General features: G+C 39.9%; 3 protein-coding genes across 7 annotated transcripts; all 3 read right to left on the bottom strand.

The window, feature by feature from the left end:
- Nucleotides 1-19: 19 nt before the first annotated feature.
- Nucleotides 20-13000, bottom strand: HORMAD1 (HORMA domain containing 1). 4 transcript variants are annotated; one of them, XM_078382196.1, is made up of 15 exons: nt 12933-13000; nt 11553-11616; nt 11150-11294; nt 10369-10432; nt 9828-9864; nt 9683-9703; nt 9546-9572; nt 8176-8243; nt 6905-7056; nt 6324-6568; nt 6106-6172; nt 5177-5256; nt 4456-4539; nt 2626-2700; nt 20-1444 (listed from the first exon to the last, which is right to left on the bottom strand). In XM_078382196.1, the coding sequence occupies exons 2-15, from the start codon at nt 11583-11585 to the stop codon at nt 1364-1366; spliced, it is 1179 nt and encodes a 392-aa protein (XP_078238322.1). In that variant the 5' UTR covers nt 11586-11616; nt 12933-13000; the 3' UTR covers nt 20-1363. The 4 variants fall into 4 exon arrangements, with proteins under 4 accessions (XP_078238322.1, XP_072840415.1, XP_078238324.1 ...); XM_072984314.2 differs by lacking the exon at nt 12933-13000 and adding an exon at nt 12592-12711; XM_078382198.1 differs by lacking the exon at nt 4456-4539.
- A 982-nt stretch (nt 13001-13982) lies between these two features.
- CTSS (cathepsin S) lies at nt 13983-19401 on the bottom strand. Of its 2 annotated transcripts, none has more exons than XM_020798152.3 (8): nt 19224-19401; nt 18384-18513; nt 17623-17745; nt 16960-17112; nt 16646-16870; nt 16091-16256; nt 15577-15682; nt 13983-14511 (listed from the first exon to the last, which is right to left on the bottom strand). In XM_020798152.3, exons 2-8 carry the CDS (start codon nt 18510-18512, stop codon nt 14412-14414), a joined length of 1002 nt encoding a protein of 333 aa, XP_020653811.3. In that variant the 5' UTR covers nt 18513; nt 19224-19401; the 3' UTR covers nt 13983-14411. The 2 variants fall into 2 exon arrangements, with proteins under 2 accessions (XP_020653811.3, XP_020653812.3); XM_020798153.3 differs by having other exon boundaries at nt 18384-18516; nt 19224-19397.
- A 2997-nt stretch (nt 19402-22398) lies between these two features.
- Nucleotides 22399-27921, bottom strand: CTSK (cathepsin K). Its single transcript, XM_020798154.3, has 8 exons — nt 27653-27921; nt 26221-26359; nt 25587-25709; nt 25207-25362; nt 24456-24674; nt 23860-24025; nt 23398-23503; nt 22399-22657 (listed from the first exon to the last, which is right to left on the bottom strand). Exons 2-8 carry the CDS (start codon nt 26347-26349, stop codon nt 22558-22560), a joined length of 999 nt encoding a protein of 332 aa, XP_020653813.3. The 5' UTR covers nt 26350-26359; nt 27653-27921; the 3' UTR covers nt 22399-22557.
- Between the last annotated feature and the right edge of the window lie 30 nt (nt 27922-27951).

Below are 27951 nucleotides of genomic sequence, written 5' to 3'. Positions count from 1 at the left end.
TTAGAAAAGAGACTGCTGGTTCGAACTGTAAATATTTTATTATAGTCGTAAAATTGGAAAGTCTGAAGCAAAGAAGCACATGCTTTGCAGACCCCAATAAACTGTTCATTAGAAATCAATACATTCTTGAGCCAAAATAATACTTCCATTACACCTCAAGAAAACTACAGCATAAAATTATTAATATTTTTTAAAACTTGTGATAACACTTCTAGTAAAGGGAAATGAGCTTATCATTAGATTATTTCCAGTCCAGAAGAAATCAGATGTACTGGAGAAATGTCCAAATTCATGGGACCTTAGTGGGTTGTGACGCTTTTTTTTAGCTGTGATTTGACCCTTGGATCACACCATACGTTACAAGCAGCTGCTGTTCTTCTCCTCTTCCTCCTCTTGACTCTTCTCGTTCCTCTAGCAAGACCTTACCAATGAACTAAAAATCCAAAATGAACTTCTTCTGCAAAAAAATACTTGCTGTGTTTTCATAACTGGTAAGAACCCTGCAATTTCCTCTCAAACACAAACTCTTATATACACACCAGTTCGTCATCTATATTAGCAATAAAGACACCTGTGGATCTTAACAGTTTAAAATCCTGTAAAGAGCTAAGAAAGAAAGAACGACCGGAAGGCAGCTTGAAAAAGCCTGAACAGCCTGCTGTTTGTGAAAATCAATAAACTAAGCAAATTATCCTGAGGTTTCTATTTATTCCCTTAAAAACTTAATATGAAATTTTAACATTTGCTTTCTTATCATGGTGTTCTATGAAAACTGTGGTTCTTTCTTCACTTATTAAAATTAAGGCTGGACAAGATGCAATTAGAACTTCTGGAATATTAATGTATAGATTATTGCTTGAAAGCGATTGTGAATTAAGCTGTCCTTGAATGAAGCAATTTGTCATCGCTTGTTTTATAATTAGGAAGTTTTCTTCAGGCGCATTTTAGACTAAGTTGGGTGTCTCACTGCACATGCAACATTTACCATGCCAGAAACCCACGTAGCAGTGGAGAAACGGAATTAAACATGGATCAGGGTATGCAAAGCCCTATGTAGGTAATTGTTTTTTAATCATTTTATTTTTTTTGCCCTCTCAGAATTACATTTAAATGCTTCCAGAGAAAAGCCATTTTTGGTTGAAATGTGAGGTGTTTGAATTTATGAGGATATTTGAATTAAAAGACTATGCTTTTGACTGTAAAGATAAGAAGTGTGGGGGAGGGGAATAAATGGTTTTGACAGATTCCTCCTTCAAAACATTAAAATACTAACCAAAACAGTGGCTGGGGTAGGAAAATTTAGATTAGAGTCACAAGCCACTCTCCAGCTAAGCAAAATGGGTAGTAAAATCACCAGGATTATCTAAAACTGTTCTTTTGGTTCACTGAATTTTCTTCGCTTGGGGCCCGAATCTTGACTAGGAGAGAATTCAAAATGATAGACCTGAAAAAATATATATAACAATTATGGTCTGTTGCAGAATGCAAAATTTCACATATACAATTGTTCTGTCCATGATAAATAAACAGCAATGTTCACTTAAATTGCAATTTTTTCTCTTCCCTCCCTGTCCTTTTTTCCAAGACAGTAAGTTTGGATGCAGGTACTCTGTTACAGTTTGCATAAAAGACACTCTGGAAAATCTGAACAGCTAGATAACAATGTAAACAATATTTCTAAGGAATAATAATAACAAAGAAGAATGGCCAAATCTGTGCCATTTTTAAAGTGAAAATGTTGATGCATGTAACCATCCTCAATATGTAAAGAGAACCTTCCTCAATAAAGTGTACTCTACACATGCAGACTACAATCCCCATTACTGTCTGACAAGCGCAGCCACTGACAAAGTTGTCTCAGGATGATGGAGGTCAGAGTTTAACACCTCTGGAGAGCACCCCTCCGGGGAAAACTGATCTATGTAGGTGACGAGAGAGTCAGGAGTCGTAGCTAGGATGCACGTGCCAGTAGGCCCAGAGTTCTCCTTGCTCCCACTGCCTCTTGGTGGGGTTACATTCTCTGCAGCACCAGTTCTACAGACCTAGAGGTGACCGGCCCTGCTGGTGCCGTACTTACATGGAAAGAAACCTCAATGAAATATAATGGGAGCTACTGTAGAATAAATAACACAACAATTACAGAGGACATCTCAGGCCAGAAACAGACACTAACAGGCACATAATTAGTGGGAACCAAATTAATGTTAGCAGAAAGGTGACTAAAGCAGTTCTTTTGTCTTTGTGAAATAGCTTCAAAATTAAAGATGGATCACCAAAGGAAGCAATCTAATTTGAGAAGCAGCCTACAAATTTGCCTAATTCTGGAAATGGGAGAAGGTTGTGCAGTGACTCTTGGTTGCTCCCATTAGTTAAGATAGTCCCTTTTCCAGACCTGGGATTTCTCTAAGAAGCTCTGTTTCTGGCCTCAGTGAAATCAGTAGGACCGAGGTGAATGGACCTGCGTGGAGTCACAGCCTGTGCCCTCTAATCTACAAAGGTAGGAATACATGGCAGCGGGTCGAAGGGAAGAAGAAAAACCTTCTGCTGGATTCATCAAGGATGGGGCAGAAACATCTACAATAGCAATTCTTGTCACTTTCTACATCATACAGCATAAGAACTTACTGGCTTGACTGGTTCTGAGCCACTTCTCTTCTCGCCCTTAGCTGCTAACTGTTTTTTGCTGCTTTCCATGCCGCCCTTGACAGAGACAGAGGAACTGTTAGCTCTGGAAGAGAGTTCTGCAGAGAGCTATTAAGAAGCTCACTGAGCATCCGTAGGCTGTTACTCTTCCTTAACTTGTGTTAAAAAATTAATGAAGGACTCTTTAAGAGTGGCGACAGTCAGGGCAAGCCTTATCTTGGTCCTGACAATGTATGATTTACTTTCACTGCCGTACATGCTGAAGGACATTTCCCAAGTTGCTGATTCTGGCAAAAACCTCTCCCACTGCACTCAGACAGGTGAACATTTTTGCTAGTGAAGCAACTGGCAAAAGGTGTAGGGTCTTGTACCAAGCTTTGTTTTTGTACAGATAAAATACCATACAAAGCAGGGCCAAGAAGGAAAAAAAATTAGGATAGAAACAACCTTAGTATAATGGATGTAAGGTCAGTGTTGGTCACTCAGCAACTATGAGAGACCTGGGCTGAAAGTTATGTTCAGATTTTTGAAGGTGAGCCATCTGAGGTGGAAAAATATAATGAAACTGTCTCCCTGTTATGGTTACCACTTGATCCATAATCCTGTTGGTAGCAGAAACCAGACTTTCAACAGTTCCAGCTGCTGCTGGCATCATTCAAGGAAAAAAACATTCCAAAGCTTCAGAGAGAAATCAAGAAGGATTTCTATGGCTTGATTTCATAACTATGTCATGTTAGCACCACACAACGTCATCATGAAAATAATTGGAGGCTAGGCTTCCTGACCTCCCCCTGGAGCCTTGACTGTAAAAGGAAAGAGGTACCCACTGACAACTTAGGGCATGGCAGCTATTAATGGTGAGCTTCCCTACACTTGGCCTCAGCTTGCACTCTCATTTCCAATCTCTCTCAGGTCCCACCCATCCTCAAATCTGCAGGCTGTCATTTAAGTCAGTGCTGCTACAACCTCTGTGGTTCCTTTCCCGCTGTATAATCACAAAACAGATGAAATTTGAGCTCACCTTTCTAACTCTAGTTTAATTAAAGATTTCAGAATCTAATGTCTTTCTAGAAGCATGAACTATCAGCAACCCTGTAGTCAAATGTGGGAAACCATTTTCCCTTAACAAAAAGAACAAACCAATAAGCTTGTTCACAACGCTCAACAATTTTAACTTGATTATCTCAAACGCTCAGCTTTGGTGACACAACTTCCATATTATTTACAAACATCCATGAACCAGTATTTAATTTTTGAAACTGTAGCAGTAGTCACTCTGCTATGGCTCCACCACTTCTAGCTTCAAAATTAGCTATTTTTCAGAAGTGCCAGGCACAAAAGATCGTAACCTTGGTATGGCACATTTCCTGGAAAGGCCTAAAATGTTTTCAAAATGATGAGTAGGATGTTATGAATACAGTTGTGGACTCAGATATTGTTCACATTCCCATTCAGCTGTAGAGCCCAGCATGGGCCCTTACAGAAATTGGAAGATTGCTGTGAGGATGATTAAAGGAAGAATCATAATAAACTAGTGCTTACTACAGAAAAGAGTCCTGGAAAGGAGTTAACAATTAGTAACGAATTAATCCAAGCCCAAATTGGGACAACAGTGAGGAAATTAATAAAAACAGGGTCATTTCAGCCCAGGCATTAAGAATTTTATTACACTGGCCAATTACCGTAATAAAGATTGAATGAATGAATGAAAATTGCATTAGTAATGTAAGTATCAGCTACATATTCCAGAATTACTTTTCTCATTATAATTTTTAACAAGTTTTTCTTATTCTTTAAAAGCAGGACACTAACTCTGTTACAGTGAAATCTCTTCCCGCTTCGGGTCTTCCCCTCAACTACTTCAAGCTCTGATGTCTTATTTATTAGATGTTCCACCTAAAAATAGTTACACAAGCAAACAGTTGAAGAGAAGAGCATTATTTCAGCTGGATTTGGGCTCTTTGGCTTCATAAACATACTTTAAAATATGAATTTCAGGCTTTACTTTCATGAAAACTCTGGCTTCCCTGCCCTCCAAATTCAATCCAATTTGACTAGAATTCACACACTGATTTCATTATCAGTATTGTGTCCCACTGTAAGCTTCAAGAGGGCCATCTGCCTTGTTATTTATAGCCATACTTTAGTGCACAAAAGGGCTGAAATGCAGCAGTGTAATTGACATAAGATTTCCCAGAAGTTGAAATTTCCCCCTTCCCCCTACCCGCCAAAGGTCTCTCGAAAGGTGCCACAAGAGCTTTAAATGGTGAGGAAATCTTTAGTTTCCAAAAACAGCCAGCAGCCAATCAGTTGATGAGCCTTTATAACTGAAACCTCTTTTGTTGGGACACTGTAAAACTCCAGCATAGATGAATGGACAGCATTTATATTTTGTGTGGATTCTGCAGTATGTGTGTCTGACTCTGATACACTTGCAAAATTCTGTAAATGTTTTTCCACTCATAAGCTTCAGATTCCAGAAAAATGAACAGAAACAAGTATCAGAGAAGATAATTAAATACTGGCTTTATACCTGAGAGTTATTAACGGAGAGGTTTTGCTGTTCGTCTGGTTTTGTGTTTTCTTCTTCCTCCTCACATTCTAAATTTAGCTCTGTAAATGGCATTATAATAAGTCATACAGATCTTCAGGAAAATTAACACATTTTTTTTTGCACTTAATACATTCTCAATATATGCCCCCAGAAGAAGAGAATGGTAAATCACATCTCAGTACGCTCTATCTAGAAAACCCTGAAAAGCGTTGCCATAACTCAGAATTTATTTGATAGCACATGATTATTATTATATTATTATAATGGGAATAACAGGGATCATGGCTATAGTTTATCACAGTTATGTGAATGAGAGGGAGGTCCCTCGTAAGAGTTAGAGTCAGGGGCTAGGAGACACATAGGTTGGTTCTTAGCCCCTTCCTATCAGTTTCAAAAGATATTGAATGGTTTAGAAATTGAAATATGGACTGTTGACAGCAGACTATGAAGTCCAAGTCTAGAACTAAATTAATGTTATAATGATTAAAGTGTAAGCAGAATGCTATCTACTCATAAGCCTTCTAACATGGGAGTGGTGAATGGGTAGCTTTTGTGACGTTGCTGCCCTGGAGATTTCGTGATCTTCCCCATCGGTTATGTTACTTAAAGCTGATGGGAGCAGCAGTCAAATAATACCAGGAAGACCACCCTGTTCTAATGATATCACAGTTGATCATGCTTATATTTTGTAAGCTGCAGAGTATTACAATGTTTGTTATTTTTTAAAAGAATTTTTGTAGACAGAGAGAAGAAAAATGTACCTGTTTTGCCAGAAAAATCGTAAAAAATATAGGAAACGATGATACTACTACCCAGTCCAGTTGCTAAGCACCACTAGAGCAGACCCATTGTATCAACTACACATACTAAATTATAAATTCCACAGATTCCATGGGTTCTCCTTTTACCTCCAGCATGTACAGATCTGCTTGTGTTTCTTTGCTGTCTTCCTTTCTCTTTTGTAATAAAATCTTCCTGCATGAAAAGCATAAACAAAAAACAACTTTAGCCAAGTGAATCTTTCGGCAGGACATTCCTAAAAACAGGCAATGCAAACAATGGTATCTGGAAATTTTAACACACCAAATCACTGAATCATGGCAAATTCTTTTTAAAAAATCCTTACATCCATATCCTGTCCTTGTCCTTTGTCGGGATGTTGCGTCTTTGGAGAAATCAAAGAATTGCTTTGCCTTAGTATGGCTTTATCAACATGCTCCATTCGATCCTTCTCCGTTGTCACTTTAAGCCTCAGCATATGGAAAGGAGTGGGAACCTCACCAATATTTAGGTACATGGGCTCCCCCTCAAATGTCATCCCTTCACAGTCACCTTCTCTGAATCCTGGAGGCTGGTAGTCAGCAGGAGTCACTAAAAAGAAAAGTTAGCAATGTTCTAAAATGGAAATATTTGTTGTAATGTGTTTCATGGATACAATTTTGAATAATAAGAGGGACATTATTGCTTATAGCAGGAGAAAAACTGACAGTCATGTCTTTCATCTAAAATATCCAGTTTCTTGTAATGTGTATGACAAACAGTGTATGATAAATCACTGGCATTGCTGGTATTTTGGATATCTGTTGATTTTGCGAAGTGTACCTTTAGGATAAAAAAGAAGCATAAACAGACAATCATACATAAACAAGCTCTGAAGGAAGAAAAAATATCATTTTGACTAAAGTTACACAGAATTAAGATTTGTACCTTCATCATAATAGAATAGTTTCATAGTCAGACAAACATCATCAGGGAGAGGGCCAAGATTCTGCATGAGGACGTAGATCTTCCTGATCAGCAGGATACTCGCTTTCTTAGTATCAGCACACGTGATGCTGGAATCACTCGCCTGGTTTTTACTGGAAAATACAAAATAGCTATCAGCTGAACTGCAAGGAAAAGACAGCAGGTGCCCCACAAGCAGTCAGAAAGGGATGGTCCTGCTGGCTTTACTCTTCCCTCCACAGAGCTCACTCACTTCTCCTCAGCTGCACGGGTGGCTCACGTGCTAGTCTTTGCAAAAACGTTTCCTGTCCCTTCCCGAGAAAGGGCGCAGAAATGGACAACCAGAATGACCAGCAGAGTAATCTAATACAAATGACTGACAAGAGATTTGGGACGGACAAAAGACATGACTTTTTCACACAGTGCACAATTCCTTTACAAAATGTGCTGCTGTTAAGATGGGGGCTACCAGCTTAGAAGTGATTAGAAAAATTAATGCAGCGATAGAAACACATAACAGTGGTTCTACTGAACCTCCAGGTTCAAAAGCTGTGTATCAGCTGTGGAGAAGCAGCAACAGGAGACGGTTATATGGCACTCATGCTTTGCTTGTGGGATTCCTGGGAGAATCTGCTTGTCCGTTGTGGGAAACAAGACGCTGGAGTAAATTCAGCAATCCCAGGTCTAGCGGGGCCATTCGTATGTTCTGAAAACCAAGCCATACATTAGGACGAGGCATGTGTAAGAGCCAATCCTTAGGTTCTGGACTGCTTGCAAAGTTTGCACAAATAAGGGACCAAAAGTGATCTACCTATTTAAAACAGACTGCATTATTGGGGGGAAGGACCACACAAAAATATTTCAGCAAATTCATGACTGAATTTTCTACCAGGAAAGTTTGTACTTTCCTGGTACAAACCCCAGAGAGGCAGTTCCCCTTACTAAGGTTGCCAGCCTGGCAGTTATGTGTACTATGCCAGCAGTTCATGGTATAAAACAAAACAACAACAAATAAAATATATACTGTATATGTAACTTTATATGTTTGTGCAGGAAAACTAGCAAAATAATGTTTTCTATTTGATAATACTTCCCAAAGCAGTTACATTGTGATTTTCTGCCACAAAACAAATGTACACAGTAATGAACACAGGGCCATGTTAATGTTAATTTCCTAGAATCCAACTGAAAGACAGCTAGGGAAACATACTGGAAAGCTGAATGGTGAAAGGGAGGAAATGAAAACAGAATACCTTGTGAAATCCATTGATGGTCCTTTTTCAGTATATTTGAACTTAAATTGGTAGCATTCTGTAACTGTCTAAACAGAAAATGTAACAGTTACACATCTGGAACATAACAAGGGGAATGGAGAGTGGAGTACAGCAAAATATCTGTTTTGTTGTGCTCTAAAGTATTAATCCATAGTCAAATATACTTTTCCAGTAGCGATGTGAGAGCTGGACCATGAAGAAGGCTGACTGCCGAAGAATTGATGCTTTTGAATTGTGGTGCTGGCGGAGACTCTTGAGAGTCCCCTGGACTGCAAGGAGAACAAACCTATCCGTTCTAAAGGAAATCAACCCTGAGTGCTCACTGGAAGGACAGATCCTGAAGCTGAGGCTCCAATACTTTGGCCATCTCATGAGAAGAGAAGACTCCCTGGAAAAGACCTTGATGTTGGGAAAGGGAGAAGGCAAGAGGAGAAGGGGGGTGACAGAAGACGAGATGGTTGGGCAGGGTCACTGACCAACATTAATTTGACCATACTCCAGGAGGCAATGGGGTCATGAAGAGTCGGACACAACTAAACAACAACCACAAAAGTATGTTTCGTTTTCCTTCATCCTCAGGAACTCAAGATGGAGGAAAAGTTTCCTATCTCGCACCATTTTTATTTTACAATACCCCTCCGAGGTAGGTTAGGCAGAGAGAGCGAGAGCGAGAGCGAGAGCGAGAGCGAGAGGCCTCTGGTCATGGTTGCATAAGGATTTGATCCTACGTCTTGTCAGTTCTATTCCAACCACTGCACCACTGAAAAGCAATATATCCTGATTTTGTACACATTAAAGCTTTCAAAGTAAATCCAAGATTATGCACATGCATAACAAACATTTCTGAGCCCAAAAGACATTTTAGTTCTAAGTAAAATGCATCTGGTGACATCTAGTGGCTGACTGTTTTATTATTGTGGGACAACTCCTGGGGGTTGCTTTGTCTTCTTTAAAGCAACAACAGGACAAACTAGTTTTAAAGCTGTAGGACTAAGAGATTAGATTTCCCCACACACCATTTCTCAAATATATCCAAAATCTCTGTTTGCCCTCTGGATAAATAGGCAGCATGTTTTGAATTAAATATACTGGAGGTTATACAAAGGTAGAAGACAAAACTGTCAAATTCTGCCTATAGGGCAGGTAATTGCATTACGAAAACAAAACAGAACGAAACAAAATAAAAAACATTACCTGGAAGCACCTGCCGTGCAGTAATTTAATAATCCAGGTTTAGCAATCCTGTTCTACCACATACCTTCATAAGAATTATGAGGGGCATTGTAATTAAATGTAAAGTAGAGTAATCTAAGAATGTAATTATGACTACAATAACATCAGAAACATACCTGTGGGTCATCTGGATTAGTATACACCTGAATTCAAAGAGAAATAACAGTATCAAGCAATAACAAAAATAAAATACAGAGGACATTAATCCCTCTTGAAATGATCAGAATGTGTGGAAATGTTTTCTCAAACTTACCGCCAAAACGATTAATCTGAGCTGTTTAGAATATGAGAGGGGAAAATAATAAAAGGAAATTATAAGCATTTTTACCAAGTATAATAACAAACTGAGTCTGAGAACATAATGTTCTTCATTTAAAATTCAATTATATGTAGCTTACATATTTTTTCTGCAGTGCATCGTAGCATCCCAACATCCTGCAGAAAAATCAAACATTACACCAATTTCAGTATTTCTTTATACAGAAAGAAACATTCAGTAGCATGTATTGTGCAATTTTCTATTCTGCTATATTTATTTATTTATTTATTTATTTAATATCCCGCCTATCTGGTCTTTAATGTTTAGTATTAGTTTATGGGTTTGGCCAAGTAAACACTTACATATATATCTGTTATGTGCCATCAAGTCCTGGCAGGACTTTCAAGATCACTGAGATATTTGAGTGGCTTTCTTATGTAGTTCCACAGCCCCAGGGAGCTTCCACGGCTGAGCAGGGATTCGAACCCAGGTCTGTCATTCTACTGCACCACACTGAGTATCCCGCACTCACCTTTACTCTGAGTTAAATTCACAGAGAGAGAGAAAGATATCTCAAGAATTTCATCTCTGTCCAGCACTGGGCTACCAGTACAACGTAGCCACTGTTGTCTGCTGGTACAGCAATTTCATAAAGGGCTTAGAAATCACAAATTACATACCATTTCACCAGCTGACTGGAACTAGGGCAGTTTTTATCTTCTCTCAGTATTTTCACACAGAGGTCTCGGGGAAAAAACAGAATTAAAAGACATTTTAAAAACTTTTGGTAACAGTATCAATCACTGATAATTTGTATAAATTTAATGTATCTGCAGGGAGAACTTTTAAGGCATGGGGAAGTGTGCAAATATGTACTGAAATGTATGCAGGGGGTCTGTTTGCAATACTAAATTGAAAATAGTGCCCCTGATCCAGCTTTGTCCAAAAACATATTGATGTGTGTAAGTGAGATATAGCCACAACAAATAATACACTCCTTTACATTCAGCAGATGCTTCTGCTGAATGTAAAGGAGCATCAAAATGCAGTTGAGTTTTGGCTGCTTGTGCATAAATCAGCTTTTATGGATGAATCTCCTAGTTTGATTTGCCTTGTGAACCACCCAGAGTGGCCTTGGTAGCCAGATGGGCAGTATAAGGTAAAAGGTAAAGGTAAAAGTTCCTCTTGACAATTTGCCCAGTCGTGTCTGACTCTAGGGGGCAGTGCTCATTTCTGTTTCCAACAAAGTCATAAATAAATACGGATCACACCACCAATAACGACTTATGTTGTAAACTGGCCAGTTTCATGACATCTAGCTCAACAAACAACTTTATCCCTGTGATTTCTTGCCCATCAACAGCACTTTTGTTGCAACAGCTTTAAACCAACTAAAGCCGTGCCCTACACACAGGTACTAAAACTTTTAAAATATTTTTTTCTAAGCAGAAATGTGATTACCATCTAAATATCTGGTTCCATAGGCATATTCTGGAAATATTCCTCTTAGGTAAGTAATGCAGGAGACAGCTATGGCCAGCAGCCTCTTCACCAGGACCAGCGATTGCTGCTCGGTTGTTATTTTGTTGGGAAAGATTGCGGCACTCTAGAAATAAAGAAAAAAGCCTGCATCACCCCAAACACATTCTTGTCTCCACAAGCATGCATTTTTAGGATTGTTCAATCTTGGCAATGGCACGGATGACACGATAGCTATCATGCTGGCTGGGGATGATGGGAGATAAGGTCTCAGGCATCTGGAGTGCACCAACATCCAGAGGTCTTAGAAATCTAGTATATAGGATTACAACCTTAATCTTTATATATCTTAAGCCTAAATGAAGTAAAATATATGGACCCATACCAAAGAATTTCTTTGCTTCTGGGCTGTTGCCATGCTTTCAGTTCTTCCTGGCTATTTCCTTTAACTGTCGATACAATTGTTGCATTAATACATATGCTAGTTTGGCTTTTCAGAACATTATTTATAATAATGTAATATTTATTTATTTAAAAGTTAAAACACACTTTTGTTAAGTACTGGATCATTAAATACTGTACTAAATTTTAAGAGTATTGTTAATGTTTGATCTTTTCATCAATGGACTGATGAAAAATTGAACTGAGATGCTATAATTGGGCACAGAACTTGCAGAGTTAAATGTGTGTACAAAACCGGATTAGAAACAACATTTTACAGACCAAAGGTGGGCCATAAGCAGAAGAACTGGGATGGGTATCCCTTATTTTAATAAATCGCAACCTGTCACAAGGCCCTCAGACCATAGGGCTTCTTGGTGATTGCTACGTGTTTTGAGTGGAAATTGCCTTCCATGAAAATACTGTTTACTCCCCACAAGATCCTAGATCTCTCTCTCTCTGCTTTGGCAAAGAGCCATGGACTTGTTCCACCAGAGGACGTGAGGAAAGGCATCACTTTCCTCTCCCAGCTCCCTGCTCCTAACCCGTGTGCATTACAGGCATAGCTACACAGTTCACCCAAAAAGTTGGCAACCAAAACCCTGGTTGCCCACTTTCCAGGTGGAAATAGAATAAACATGGAGGGGGACTGATGAACAGTCCGGGACAAATTTAAAGACCATCTGGACGCAGAATTTTTTGTCTCCCTCCCCTTATTTTTTTATATAATCTTATAGGTTAATGTTTACATTGTTGTTAGCTTTATTGTATCATTGATATGGAGTAATCATCTACTGTTTTATGTCTTATTTTGGTGTTTTGCGCCATTCTGGGCTATTTATTTATTTATTTATTTATTTATTTATTTATTTATTTATTTATTTATTTATTTATTTATTTATTTATTTATTTATTTATTTGAGAGAATGACATTAAAAACATTAACAAAAGAGGAGAGAAGTTAAAAAAACAACAGCCCTAACCCTTCTCTTCATAAATCCCATCCAAGATCCTTGTCCCTCAAGGGGGCAGCCCTTGTTTAGCTCTTGCTCTTTGTTTTATTATTGCTCCAACAACCAAAAATCACCGCTGCCCTCTTTCTCTCTGAAAACACCCGCAGTCGTCCGGGTGCTTTTAACTGTTGATTGGTTTAATTTGTTTTTTGCCCCTCCTTTCTCCTTAAAAGGACCTAAGGCGGTTTACATAATTTTTTAAAAAAATCAAGATTTAAAAGGGTAAAAAAAAGCACAAGGAAACTTGATTTTCTTTCTAGGATTGTTGCTGTTAATTTTAAACACAGCGCCTGATGTGACGCAAAATTCACCTCAGGGCGATTCCCTCGCGCCCTTCCCCCCCCCCCGCAACCGAAGCGCCCTTTGTCCCTTTTCCCGCCTTTTCTCCCTCTCCCTCAGGCGACGTTGTCTAACGGCCGTCCGTTCCCTCTTTTCCCGCCTTTTGGGGCGGGAGGGCTTTGAGGCGCTGCTGGGAGGCAGCAGAAGTTTGCCTCAAGGCTCGCCTCCTTTCTTGCCCGTTGCGCCAGCTTTCGTGGGATTATTTATTTATTTATTTATTTATTTATTTATTTATTTATTTATTTATTTTCACTCAACCCTCTTTTGGCCCATGGAGCCCATAAGGGCTCTTATCTTCACCCCTGTATTATCTGTATCACTCAGAAAATTCATTTTTTTAAAAAGCCACCAATCGCAGGATATCAGGGAAAAGCATATAATAATAATAATAATAATAATAATAATAATAATAATAATAATAATAATAATAATAATAATAATAATAATAATAATAATAATAATAATAATAATAATAAAAATAAAAATAAAAATAAAAATAATAAAAATTTTTAAAAAGACCAAAGTGTTGTGGCATCTTGAAGACTGTTATATTTTAATGTAAGCTTTTGTGGACCTTCTTGGCCCACTTCTTCAGAGCCATGAGGTGGACAAACAGATTAACACTGTCAACTCAGTAGGATGAAAGTGTAAAAACACCTTGTCCTTTGACACTCACTCTATGTGCAGAGAAATGCTAATTGTGGGTGCTGGGTGCAAGAGTCAAGTTTACCTGCAAATTCTCAGAGAATGCTGGGAGTTGTAGTCTAAAAGAACTCCCATGTCTGCCTTTTTAGCCATTCCCTTTTTCCTCTCCAACCGTTCTGTGCCTTTTTATAATGGCCTAGCAGGCAGAAATCTGCCTGGTAAATCTTTTCTGGCTTTCCAGAAAGCTGGCCAGCTGAGGCCTCACACATAATATCCTTGGAAAACATTCCTTCCAATATGTGCAAATTCATCATATTGCTGTTTTCTTTATTATTGTTGTTGTTATTTAAAAAAAAAAAACACACACACACAATCACCACCTTGTATAAATGAGTTTATTTCACAGTTCCATAACTGTAAACTTCAGGAAGACAATTTTCTGTTGACTTTCCCCCCTTTTCTTCTAAGAGGCTTCGAGGTGGCAGCAATGATAATACTCCGCAATTACATAAAGCTTCAGTTGTTCAGAGCAGAATTTACAGACATTACATTATTAACTGATTAAGCCTCACAGCACCCCTGGGAGGGTGAGCAAAGACCAAGCTAAAGCAGGATAAACCATCATTTTGGCTGCTTTTCCTCAGATCTACCTGGCGGAGCTGACAGGAAGATCCTGCCCTCAGAGACTAATCATTCTTCTTAAACAGAGCAGTTTGATTTTGGGGTGGAAAAGCCTAAGATTAGTTGCCTTAATGGGCTATTTCTTCAACGAAGAGAAAAATCCATTTCAAACAGGGAAATTCACTCTAAATTTGTGGATAAGAGCATTGGTTGGCAATGCCACAACGATTGCCGTGGTTCCTTGCAATCTTAATGTAGCCTTGGTCACCGAAATATATACCCCAACTGTGGAGATAATGAAGAAAATAATTAGGATGATAATTAGTACTGTATATGCATTATGAAGAGGACATTCCCTCTGCAGCACTCTAGATAGGTTCAACAATGAACTAAGGGTATTTCTAGACCAGTTTTTATTATGCAACTGCCTGGTTTCATTTTAAAAAACGTTCCTGAGGTCCACTTCTTCCACTTCCAGCTCTCCTATGTTTCCTACCTCTTGTTTTGTCTTTTCTTTCCACAAGCACTACATTAAGGAGGAAAAACACAGAATACGTGCATGGAATTTCAACCAGTATGGGTTAAAAACTAGCATTTTTTGCAATTTCTTATATGGATGGTACAATTTAATACCTGTAGGAGCCACTTCTCTAGAGTCACCTTTGGAACTAAAAAATGCTGTGATTATTATGCTGGCTTTAACACAATAATTTTAGCTTAATGGAAGAAAACCGTAATTTTTACATATTTTAATATTTTGGATAAATGACCATGTGAGGGTTTGGAAATTCCACGAAAGAAGTTATGTTATTTATCCAACGGTCACAAATTTGCCAAGGGCCAAAACAGATTGTATACAAAGGCAGCAATAATATCTTTTTGTAACAACTTTTAATTGCTGGAAACTACTTTGGGAATCAATCCTGGTTGAGGAAAGGATAAAAAAAATAGAAACATAGAAACAAATAAATATAGAGTTCCATAAATATGTAGCATTAGTAGGTGCACACAGCATTAGGAATGTAGGGATACAGGATGATGCCATGCACTGTACTGAGTCACAGCATTGGTGCAACCAGAAATGTATGTTACAACATGTAAAGAACATACTGATTCTGGACAATTTAGATGTAACTTGAAGAGACAAAATTACTATTTTTGATACATCCCAAATCAAGAGACGCTAATTAAAACTTCCCTAATAGAAGTCCTATTAATTATCCCAGGTCATGGGGTGCTATCCCCTCCGTATGTCCATTTCCAAGCAGAGGCATAAAACCAAAGTGTCTCAGTATTGATATAGTGGACACTGATGTATATCTTGGCTTGGCAGATTGAACAAAGTCTTACCTGTTCTTCACAAGCCAGTAGTCTATCCCATTCTCTTTCCCATATCCAACTACAATGACTCCATGATTTATATGTTCAGAAGAACACTTTGGATCATCATACACCCCTAAATGAAAAATGGGTTATTAGAATGACCTTCCAGGTTTGTATAAATACGTGGCACATGAATGAATCAAATGCAAGTTTGTAAATTAGTTTTGTTAAGAGAGAGAGAGAGACAGCTAGATCTAGACGAGGTAGACACTGTTTTTGAAACTGAAAATAATGGCTCTGTAAGAAGTTTAATGTATGACGTACTAAGGGATAATCATGTCAATTCCATCTTCATTCATATAATAGAAAATTGCTCCTTCGGCTCAGAAACCTGTTACACATGGCTTTCAGGAGATGGTTATTGTGCAAAACTTCCCAAATAATACTAGGACTTAGGACAAGAGATGATTGAACAGCATACAATATGCCAAAATACTTTCTGCTCTTTTTGGGGGCATATGCATTATCTGAAAGAACCCACCTTTCTTAAAAAGAAAGAATGATGGTTGGCTTGCATCTATGGCAACTGATATGGGACCAACATTGGCTACAGCATTCATCAAGGAAACTTCATCTCCGGCCGGAATCCTAATATATCTAGAGCAAGTCGCAGCCCGTTCAGCAGCTTTGTATTGACATTCACCCACCTGGAAAAAGCCAAAATATAATTACATTGGTATTATACATATGCTGTTTTCCTAGAAATAAGCTCCCTTGGTTAAAAGAAACCAATTTTAAAAAAGCAAGCTGTGTCTTCCCTCTTTACCTTATTTAATATCATAGTTGTACTTTTAGGAAACTGCTGCTGGTATTCCTAATACTATCAGGTGATAACAGATGATTTTGATGTTAGCCACCATTTTTCTACAGCAATTCTTTTAGTGTCCAGCAGGTCTAACTGCTAGTAAAACATGTACAAAATCGCAACCAAAAAACATTAGTCAATTCTGCTCCATAGTGAGTAATCATGAAGAATACAAACATTTTTATCTGCAATGTTTTATGCAAAGCTGAAAGTACTGTACATGATACACACCTGAGCTTTGTATGGGTAGGAAGCATCTGAATCAATGCCTTTATTATCTATGATATATTGAAAGGCAGCAGTCATGTAACCTCCATTACATCCACGGTTTCCATACATGGAGGAGCAGTCGACCAGGTTCTGTGGACTAAGAGACACCAGTTTTCCTGTTTTGAGTTTTAACTGGCCTTCCAAGGCACCAACAGCACTGAAGGCCCAGCAAGCACCACATGACCCCTGAAATATGAAGGTCAGATTCAGTAACAACATATGGTCTCTTAAAAAAGAATATCAAAAAAGAATATCCTTTTTTCTCCACCTCTTACCTGGTTCTTAACATCTGTAACACATCCTTTCTCCCTCCAGTCTACAGTATCAGGGACTTCCACCCCTAGACTTGGCCTGTAAAATGTTGAATTTTGTTTCTGTGAGGTAGGAATTCGCAGTCCAGTCAACAAAGCAGTTACTTCCTCGCTGGTCTACATGAAGAAGATGGACACAATTACAGTAGTATATCATCTTTTTAGCCTCCTGGACTGTGTGCAGCAGTGGATTGGGATGCTGCTTAGTTTCAGGAAGCTTTGTAAATAACATAAACTTTCAAGCAGGTTGAAAAATATTTTACAGTTGTGACCTTTCTTCCCAAACAGACTGCAAAATGTGTGTGTGTGTGTGTGTGTGTGTGTATTTGATAGATAGATAGATAGATAGATAGATAGATAGATAGATAGATAGACAGATAGATAGATAGATAGATAGATAGATAGATAGATAGATAGATAGATAGATAGATAGATAGATAGATAGATAGATAGATAGATAGATAGATAGATAGATAGATAGATGATAGATAGATAGATAGATAGATAGATAGTGTATATAAACAGTTCCTTCATTCCTGTCTATCATCTCAGTCATCAGCATATTTATTCATGGCAACATTATCTACAGTCATTTGCCACAGACAGAAAATATTTGTATTAACTAACCATATCTCCCAAATGATTCATGCCAAGCTCATAAGAGTGCAGACCCAATGACTGTTCAAGGTTGTGCAACATGATGAACTGTAGATTCTTTTCCCAAATCATGCGACGGCGTCCTTCCTCTTCCTGAAAATCAAAGCAGAAGTTGAGATTGCAAAACCCAGAATACACTGGTGATGGGAGGAAATGTTTTTTTTATATGTGCATTTCCACTGTTTAATAACATGCTGACCAAAATCCTGTTGGAATAATGATGGACCTTACAGGTGACAATATTTCTACACTCCAAACTAGACACCCAGTGTAGTTCTCCATTATCCCAGAGTACAGGACAGGTAAAAATGGGCTCAAACTACAGAAAGCCAGATTTCAGCTGAATATCAGGAAAAATGGTTACAGCAGTATGACAATGGAACTAATTACCTCGGCAGGTGGTCAGCACTCCAGAGCTGCAGGCATTCAAGATAAAGCTAAACAGCCATCTTTGTCAGATCTGCTTTGATTTGGATTCCTGCATTGAATACGAGGTTGGACTCATGGCCTTAGAGGCCCTTTCCAACTCTGTCAATCAATTATATGATTCTAGTGGCTAGTAATGAATGAGGGCTCAGGAGACCTCAGTTTGAACCTCTGCTTGGTCATGAATACTCACAGCCACGAGGAGTCAAAGTGGTAAAACTACTCTTTAATTAGTTCCCTTAACTTGAAAGCCCTCTTAAAGTAGCTATAACAGTAGGCAATGTAACAGAGCACAGTGCTTGTACCTCTTTTTGGTATTCCTTGCCATATTTTTCCTTCCAAATCTCCCAGTGCCTGTCTAGCGTGGAGTCCTTCTGCCAGTGTCCAGATGCTGCAGTGATGCATCCCAGGAAATACCAAGCCCACAGTTCCATCCTGCTGATACAAATATTGAAATACACAAGGTATGTTACTGTGGTCTAACAATGACACTTCATGTTCTAATCATGCCCCTGACCACTACACTGAACTGTGTTTTAAGAGAGGGAGAAGCGCAATTGTCCAGTTTTTGGTGGAATGCAGCTTCCATAAGCCCCTCGCTAGCATAACCCATAGCAAGAAATGCTGGAAGGCCACACTTGCCCTGCCGTGCTTCAAGACTCTACCCATCAATGAAGAGTAATTGCAGACTCTGAAATGCAGCAAGGCAAAACCTTATGTCTCCTTAAAAATGTAACATATGAGGTGCTTCCTCTCTCAAAGATTTCCTTTCTGTTGTTAAGACACTGTTTACAATAGGTTAGGCTGAAGTTTTTTTAAGTATGCATCTAAAATGTGAATTCTTATGCAGTTTGGAAAGGAAACATGCGCACCATACGGTTATGCTGGAAATTAGCTGGGATTTCCTGGGATTTCCTGTTGGGTAGCTGCTTGCCAGCAAAATCAGGTTTCTTTGAGATGATGTGAAATGACTCAAAAATATGCAATTAAACCCCTCAGAATTGAAAATTCTAACTGAGCACTAACATTATTTTGAGATATACTTTTCTACAAGAAAATATATGTTACTTTTCTTTATGAAACAAGAAAAAAGGGTACTTCCTTGTTGTCTTTCAAGACAGAGAAGAGATGGTGTCTGTTCTTACCTTGTTCAGTTGACAATTCTTGCAGGCAGTAGTCCAATATCTGACTCTTTTGAAGGTGCAGGAAACCCTTCCCGGCGTGCAGGGTCCTGGAACTCTTCAACACTGCCTCATCCTGATGGCAAAACGATGACTTTCAATTTTTCACTCTGTCACATGAGCCTCCCCTTCAACAAGGAAGTTGGTTGTGATTTTCACTTTCATTCCAACCGTGGCTGATTGAAGTGTTTGGTACAAAATGTTGATTGATTTGTCACATTCCCGGCCTTGTCAGTGGAAGTTATGAAATACTTTAGTTAGAGCAATAAGTTAGCCACAGGTTACTTCTTGCCACCCACCAGGATAGCCAGCCCTTATCTGATGCATTCATTTAATTATGAAATCCCAGAATAACTTTGCATTGCCTTATTAGGATATTTTTTTTTAAATCTTAGCTCGTCAGTCCCTAAGTAAAATCAAACCACAGAGTTTGGAAATACTGTACCTTTATTGGCCTGCCAGTATCAGGACAGGAGAGAAAAGCAAAGGAAAGGCTTCAGAAATCTCCACCAAGCTGAGCATTAAACATACTTGAGACAGAAAGAAGAGCTTGTGATTTTACATGCCCATTTTGGAAGCATTTGGCAAAACCGTCATGCGGTTTAATTTTTGGCCTGCTTTTGCCTAGTGTGCTACCTAAATTTAATCTCCAGCTTAACCAATGACGGTGACTGCCATGTTCCTTGGTGCTTCTCCGTACCCACATGGTGGCAGTTGGCTTCCTTGAGCGCCACTGCATCCTGATCACACCACACCTCAGGGCAGCTCGGCTACCTTGCAGGCTTCATTCTGAAACCCTGAGAAACCAGAGCCGCCATGGATGTAACATTTGACAAGGGTGGATTTTAAACTTCTTCACCCCAAATGGTGTAATGCCTGCCTTGATTAAGAGCTCTGAAAGACATGAAATCTTGCTTTTCCCAGCCTTTCCTCTTCTTTTGTATTTGTCACTGAAGCAATAAAGACGTTGCCCAACTTTTTAAAAAAAATCTAATGTGGATCTCTGGGTGTGTTGAACTGGGCCAGGATAAACGGGGTTGTTTTGTTCTGGATGTACATTACAACATTGCCAGTGTCTTGGGGATCAGAGGGTTCTGGTTCCATGCTACAGATTTTTTAATCCCTTTAAATCTGTATTGGATCTGTATTGCCTGATCCCTGGCACATACACCCAGAGACAAAAGGACGACTCATTCCCCGCCTTTTGGGGAGTGCCTCAGATACAGCATCGTTCTCCCTTAAGGACCATGTTTTGCACTGATCTTACTAGAAGTTTCCTGGACATTCGAATGATCTCTTACTTCATTTTGTACCCAAGGAACTATGGGGGTGTATTAAAAAAAAGGAATATTTCCAAGGTATGTGACAACAAATAATTATTTTTAATTGACTCCTAACACCACCCCTAACAGCTGTAAATTCAAAATATCTCCCAGACTAGGTGAAAAGAGCCATGGAATACAAGCTGGTTTAGAATTAGTACATTCAGATATTTCAGCAAAGCCATCACCTGCAAAAGACTTCCAGGTGGCTGAGCTGAAGAAACTCAAGGGCTTTCGATTACTGCCTCAGCAAAAGTTTTCTCTTAGGTATGCTAAAAAATATGGTATAATTTTGGGTCAAAGACAGCTGGGTGCTGTCCAGTAACCACCAGGAAGAAGAACTGAAATTAAGAGTAGTTTTAGCAAAAGGGCTGTCCTCCTCAGTACTTATTACAAAATCAGAGGTAAGAGTGCTCTGGCCTGCAACCCTGAAAACTGCAGGTCAAGATCTGCAAGTCAAATAGTTTAAAATAAACTTAAGCTCCTGAGTCCCACAGCATCACAAGAAAGAGGGGTCGCTTAATCAGTTCTGAGTAGGAAAACTGCTGAAAGTCAGAAATGTTTTCCATGGCACATCCTTCACTATTTCCCCCCTTGAGGGGGCACATGTATGGAGTGGTAAAAAGCATAACTACCCCCACAAAAATGCTTTATTCTACAGAACTATTAAAGATTAAGGAACTCTCTATGTCTTTCTACCTGACTGTCCTTTCACCTCTTCTCTCTTTGCTTCCTCTTGGCTTCACCCGTGTCAGAATCAAAACCAACAAAGAGAAGTGAAAGCAACCAAGCTTTTAGTACAGGTGTATGTGTATTTTTTTTAAAAAATGGGAGCCTTTCTAAAATACACATTGAAGTGATCATGTAGATCAAACCCTTTTCTTTAGAGAAATTTTAACAGATTTGGAGCTTTCTGCTTTAGGTGCAACGTGACAGGGAACAGCAGATATATATATATATATTAAATACATAATGTTGAGATAGTGAACAGAGAGGTGTTTTATCTCCTCTCAATAAATGCTGGAACTCAAGAGCCATCTACTCTGTTATCAGCAAATTCTGGACAAAGAAGATATTAATATGGTTAAAAGTGTTTCACAGCTACAATATACTTGTTCTTCTTGAATACATTCTAAAACTCTCTTTCTGAAAGCCCTCTAAGGGAGCTATGCGAAGCATGCTCTATTCACCTCTTCCTGTTTTGGCCCAGATGCAAGTGCTGGACTAGAAAATATTATCTGCACATGTTCTCATGCGTGCATGTAATTGTTCCTTTTCTGGAGGTTCAAGACTCAAAAAGATATCAAAGTCATTAAATCTTTTTCTCCGACTGTCCCATGTTGAGAGCCAAGAACATAGTTCAGTAAAAACGGGGGGGGGGGCATAATTAGGCAGCTGCCCCAGGCAGAAGATGTTTGATGTTCTGAAATAGCGACAAATGTAATATGTTATGATTCTGTTTTATGTCTAGAGATGAAGAAAGATCTGTGAAGAATTATCTGTCTCTTGCAGCTTGTCTGTTTTTGGCAACTGCACACCTTAACTTAAGAGAGGTCATCATTTGCTACTGTGCCTCTGGCATCAAAATATTCTAGGCAGTCCTCAGAGAGAAGTATGCATTTAATCTACTTTGTAACGTACAGTATGTATTATGGCTAACTGCTACGGTACAACAGAACTGTCTCTTTTAAAACAAATGTTGCACTTTGTTGTGGCCTTGTAAATTGAGGATCCTAGAATTTCCAAAATTCCCACAGCTTTTCTTTTCTTTTTCTTTTTGGTAAGGAAAAGAACAAAAAGGAAAGAGAAATACAATATTTTGTGTAAAATAGAAAAGAAAGCCTTTTAATTTGCTATCAGAACTGCTTGTGATGCAAAATATCTGCCATTCAAGTCCTTGGTGAGTCAGCTCAGGAATCCAGCCATTTGCTGATATATGGAGCCAGCCCTCTGGTCTGGCAGCATCATTCATTGGGTCACATCTTTGGGAAGCTGGCCAAGTTAGCGATTCCACAAGCATTGTTCATATTCCGGGCCATGAGGATATAACCTTTATTACCCCATTCTTCTCCCCAGCTGTGGAATGGAAGAAAGGAAAGAGAGAGAGAGAGAGAGAGAAATGAAAGGTTAGAGTCTCTATTACATGGGCTAACATGCTTCAAGTTGAAAAACTGTTACCAGTTCAAAATCCCAAACACTAACAATATTACTTAGTTTTTCTTCAACTGCATTTGTGGCTTAACTGCCTCTAGGCTCAGTTCAAAGCATTGGTTCTTCTCTCTAGAGCAGAAGTTGTGAGTTACAAGTAGCAGCTACCTGCAAGTAGTTACTTATTTAAAAATTAGAGGAAAATGATGCTGTATTTTAATAGTAAAGAGAGAAAATGAAGTGACTTTGGTGGCTTAATTTTTTAGTTACTTTTAAAAGGGATTTTTCAATATATATTTTTTACCATTACTCATCCTAGTTTTTTTGAAAGCAATGGAAAATAATGGAAAAACAAGAAAAATATGTAGCTTTTAAAATGCAAGAATAAAAAGGGATCACATTTTAAAAACTACAATGAGTAATTTGCATGGCAATTTACATTTTAAAAGTAACTTCGCACACTCTGGAATCAGAAAGAGAAGCGATTCTCATGTGTACTACATATTCAGGTTGATTTAACACATAGTTGTCATACTGTGTTTATTGTGTTTATCAGGTGCTTATAAATGTCAGTCTTTAAATATTTTTTTAACAACAAATGTTAGAAATACCTGTGTCCCATATAAATCACTAAGTGTGGAGATCGCTAGAAAGCCACTGAGCTTTACCTGTTTTTGATGATCCAGTGCTTGGTGCCTTTTTGGGTCCCGTAGCCCACGGCCAGGACAGCATGGTTGATATTATCAGCGTTGCAGTTCTCATCATAATATACACCTGGGAAAAAGTAGAAAGGGAACTGACTTTAATTCAGTTGTATTACATCGTACTGCCTGTCAGCTCTTGTCTTTCTCAGAACTGAAGACAGGCAGGCAGGGCCTGGACACAGGCAGACTGTTACGTGAGGAAAACATTAGCCTTTTTCTGCTCCTCTTTCCCGGACTTGTTACAGCAATTTTCCTGCCACTAAGAGGTGCAAGAGCTGAAATAGGATGCAGAAGGAGACTTTACTTTCTGGGACTTTTTAAAGAATATCATCTACATCTCCCCCTCTCTCGTTTCTAGTGCCGGCAAAGCAAAGTCAACATCCTTCCCATGATCCCAGTGGAGAGCCAGGGTCTTTAGGAACTCACCTCGGCTGTAGAACTGGAAGGAGGCCAGGCTGGCATCAATGCCCACAGATACAGGGCCTATCCGTGCAATCGCTCTCTTCAGAGCCCTCTCGTTGCCTTCAGGGATCTCTCGGTAACCACGGCATTTGGCAGCCTTGCCGGTCGGGTTGTACATGCAGCTTTCATCCTACAATATGTGATATGGATGACGATGTCTTCAGAACACGTTTGACTTCGAACCCGGTGCTCCAATGGCTATTGAAAAATAACTTCCTCGCCTCCCAAATATTGCTTCATTCATTCAGAAGCCCACCAGCAAGACATGAGGGCACGTCTCCTGCTGTTTCCCCCCCACACTTCACTCCATCTTCTCAATCCTCCTTCTGTTGTTGGCTGCATTACCACAACTTGTGCCAGAATATCGTGTTGTTTAACTATGCATGGTGCACCACAGAACTTCCTAGAAGACTATGGCATTGGCAAATAATATCAAAGAATGATTGGGATTGTCTCCTGTGCTGTGAAACTCCCTTCAAGGGTGATAAAGCAAGCCCATAATGTTTGCCTACGAGCTATAAGATATACATCAACTTAACAGCTTGCGCAAGACACCTTACCTGGCCAATGTAGGGATAGGAATCATCGGAATCGATGCCTCGGTTCTCCTTCACATACTCAAAGGCTTTGGTCATATAGCCGCCTCCACAGCCGTCGTTGTCGGTGACACAGTCGACCAGGTTCTGCGGGCTGAGGTTCAATAGCTTTCCGGTCTTCTTCTTGAGTTGCCCTTCTAAGGCACCCACAGAGCTGAAAGCCCAGCAGGAACCACACTGGCCCTGTGAAGAGAGGGAGCATCAGCTCAGATGAAAACCTGTTCTTGTGTGCGTTGGTTGGGTTATTCACATCTCCTGAATAACACACGTGTGGCTGTCCTTTCTCAGAGATGCTTGGAGCAATAATTCATAAAAATGTAAGGAAGGCTCTGATATCTCACTGCACTTCTGTGCTAGCTACAGAGAATAAGGCTTTCTTCCTCTATTGCCTCACTTTTTCATTTGTTTGTTTTTAGGGTGAAAAAAAAGAGGAACACTACAGCCATTTCTACTCCACCAGTCCACTCCTGCTTGGAATTCCATATCCTTGCCTGGATGTAACTTCAGCTCTCTTACGGTGAGCAGGTAAGTACTTAAACATAAGGTTGTTGCAAACATGGAGCAGGCCATTTGGTGTTCCTTCCTTAAGAAGCACACTTTGACCATCAAATATCTGGATGCCAGGAAGTTATGTCACATCAGTATCCCCCAAACCCAGCTTTGGCAAATGACAAGAGCCACTGGCTAGCTGAAACCAGAACGAAAGAGGCATAACCTGGTTCTTGACAGGAGTGACGTAGCCTTTCTTTCTGTAATCCACAGCATCAGGTGCCCGCTCTTCCCAGTTCGGGATGTACAAGGTGTCGTTACTGGGTTTACGTGATAGTGGAACTTTAAGCCCCATCATCTTTTGTACAACCTCCTCACTGGTCTGGAAAGCAAAACAAAAAGAAAGAGAAAGACAGAGATGGATAGATGCGGGAGGATGCAGGAGGAAACAGATGACAGAAACCTAAAAGACCCATCATCCTTTTTCCAGCAGAGCTAAGCATCTGGTTTAGTTTGATCACCTTTGTATTAATTACATTGTCTTATAAAGAAAACAGCACAACACCAACGTGCTCCTTTGACTATGAACGAATCAATCCCACCTACCATATCTCCCAGGTAGTTCATGGCCAGTTCAAAAGTATGCCTCCCCAGAGAAAATTCCAGGTTATGGGTGTTGATGTATTTAAGGTTTTTCTCCCATATGAGCCTTCTGGATACCTCTTCCATCTGTGGGTTATACAAAGAGTGGTATTTATTTATTTATTTATTTATTTATTTATTTATTTATTTATTTATTTAATTTATATCCCGCCTATCTAGTCGTGGTGGTACAAGATGATATAGAAGAGAGATGAGAAAATGGTTCTGAAGGCATTATAGATTTATACATACAGATTTATGGCCCTTCCCCTAAAAACAGAGTAAGGTTCTAGCCCTCACTGTTTTGAATAAATCAGGTGTATAAACAGGAATAGAGACTGGTTTATATGAAGACAAGCCATCGGTCCCTCTTACTCTTTGTTGTCCACATAGAATAGCAGAGATCTTTTCCATGTTTCCATCACTCATCTTTCCCAGATCTATGTCCCCAGGAACCAAACCTGGGAAAGTAGGGGCTCTGTTACCAGGCTATTGCCATTCCTCACTTCAGATGGATCAGGCCACCCTTTGCTTTGGGGGTGTAACCAGTTTAGTCCCGCTCCCCTTCTACAGGGCTGGCCAGCCGCTGCTGCTATACCTTGCCATTATATTCCTTCTTGTGCGTCTTCTTCCAGAGCTCCCACTGAGAGTCCAGCATCTCATCTGGGTAGGCGGCTGCCTTCGTAAGGGGCAAGAGTGTCGTGAGCAGGAGGGCGACCCACCACATTCTGGAACGGCTGAGAGAGAGAGAGAAAGAGAGAGAGAGAGAGAGATGAGGTGAGTAAAGCAAGGGTGCAGAAAAAGAGACGGAAAGAGAGACTGCTAGTGAGCATATCTAGAGTGTTCTTATTTCTTTATTATTCATGACATTTACATCACACCTTTCCTACAACGAACACAGAAGGGTAGTCATGGGTTTCCTCCTTACTTTTATCTTGTCCACAATCCTGGATGCAGGGCGAGAGCCACTGACTGGCTCAAGGGCAGTTGGTCGAAAAATAAATGCACAAGTTGCAGGTACTCCTGAACTACTGTACTTATTTTCTGGAGGCTGGAAGAGGGATGTGGGTCTCATTGAAGTGAAACCCTTGGGGGGGGGGGGGAAGGACTTCTAAGCTGCTAGAGTTCAAGCAACCCAAGTGTCCTGTAATCCAGCTTTCCTAAATCCTGCTGGAGAAAGCAGTTATTGCTACACCTCCTGGAGCCCACAAAGCAGAACCACAGGCCATCCTGCAGCTGCTTCCCATTAGCACAATAGTTTCCTGCAAAATATCAGTCTGGATACATAGCCAGCCAAAATTCTCCTTTAAAAACTGAATTTACCAATTTTTAGACGTTAGTTAGCATAGCTTCCACTGTGGATATTCAGTGGATTTCTCTGTTTCTGCCGAAGTTCATGCCTTGGGCATAGATTGACTCCCATCTCTGTTCTCAACAGAATGTGGAAATATTCCTTTGTGTGTTTTTTTTTAAACTACAAGTCCCAGAAGGCTGTAAAAATCATTTAAAGAAAGGATGTTTCCAGTGCTCTAAAGAGGAGACAGATCACACACCCTGGTTCAAGAACGGCGGCTAGGAGATGTCAGGCAAATCATAATCACTTACAGAATAGCACAACGGAGCTTTTAAAAATGGTACCTTAAACCTCTCACAGATGTGACCCTCTTACTGTAACATCGGCGAGCCTGTCCGGTGCCAAGTGGCACTTTCAACCGCTGTTGGCTCACATGTTGAGAAACTGGGATGCACTCAGGGCCCAGTCCACAACTGGTGAGGCCCATTCAAGGCCCGCTTGTGTGCAGGGATCCCAAGCACGGTCAAGACCATTAACCTTCTCATTCACGGGTGGCAATTCCGGTGGACCGAGAAGTGGTCTGTTCAAACTCAAAGAAGCATTTCCCAACCCAGAAGAAGAAGAAGGAAAGAGCCATACTCCATGAATTTTGTTTCCCCCGTTGCCCAATAGTTCCTCCGGCCCTGTGTGTCAAAACCCTGCATGCTTCAAGAGAAGCAGCAACCCCGTCACTCACCTGAGTCCGAAAATCAGTGGCCAAACCGAAGAGGGCAGATGCACAGAAAAGAAGTCTGCACGCTTTTTTTGCCACCGATTGGGACGAACTCCTGATGGTCGTTTGTTTTTATGCTGAGCTGGTTTTAAGGAAGTCTGGCGGCTGATGGAAAATCTGGGCTGTTTTTCTCAGGCAAACTTTGCTCAGATTTGCAGCCCAACCAATACTTGGAGAAAGAGTGCACAGCAGTGGCGGAAGGCGGGAAGTGGGGTGGGGGGGAGCAAGAAGAGGCAGAGGAGGGGGGCTGCGGGAGGAGAGCC

The sequence above is a fragment of the Pogona vitticeps genome, chromosome 15 (genome assembly GCF_051106095.1).
Source record: "Pogona vitticeps strain Pit_001003342236 chromosome 15, PviZW2.1, whole genome shotgun sequence".
Lineage (NCBI taxonomy): Eukaryota > Metazoa > Chordata > Lepidosauria > Squamata > Agamidae > Pogona > Pogona vitticeps.
The sequence above is the reverse complement of the archived record's forward strand: the minus strand, read 5'-3'. Positions and strand labels throughout refer to the sequence as shown.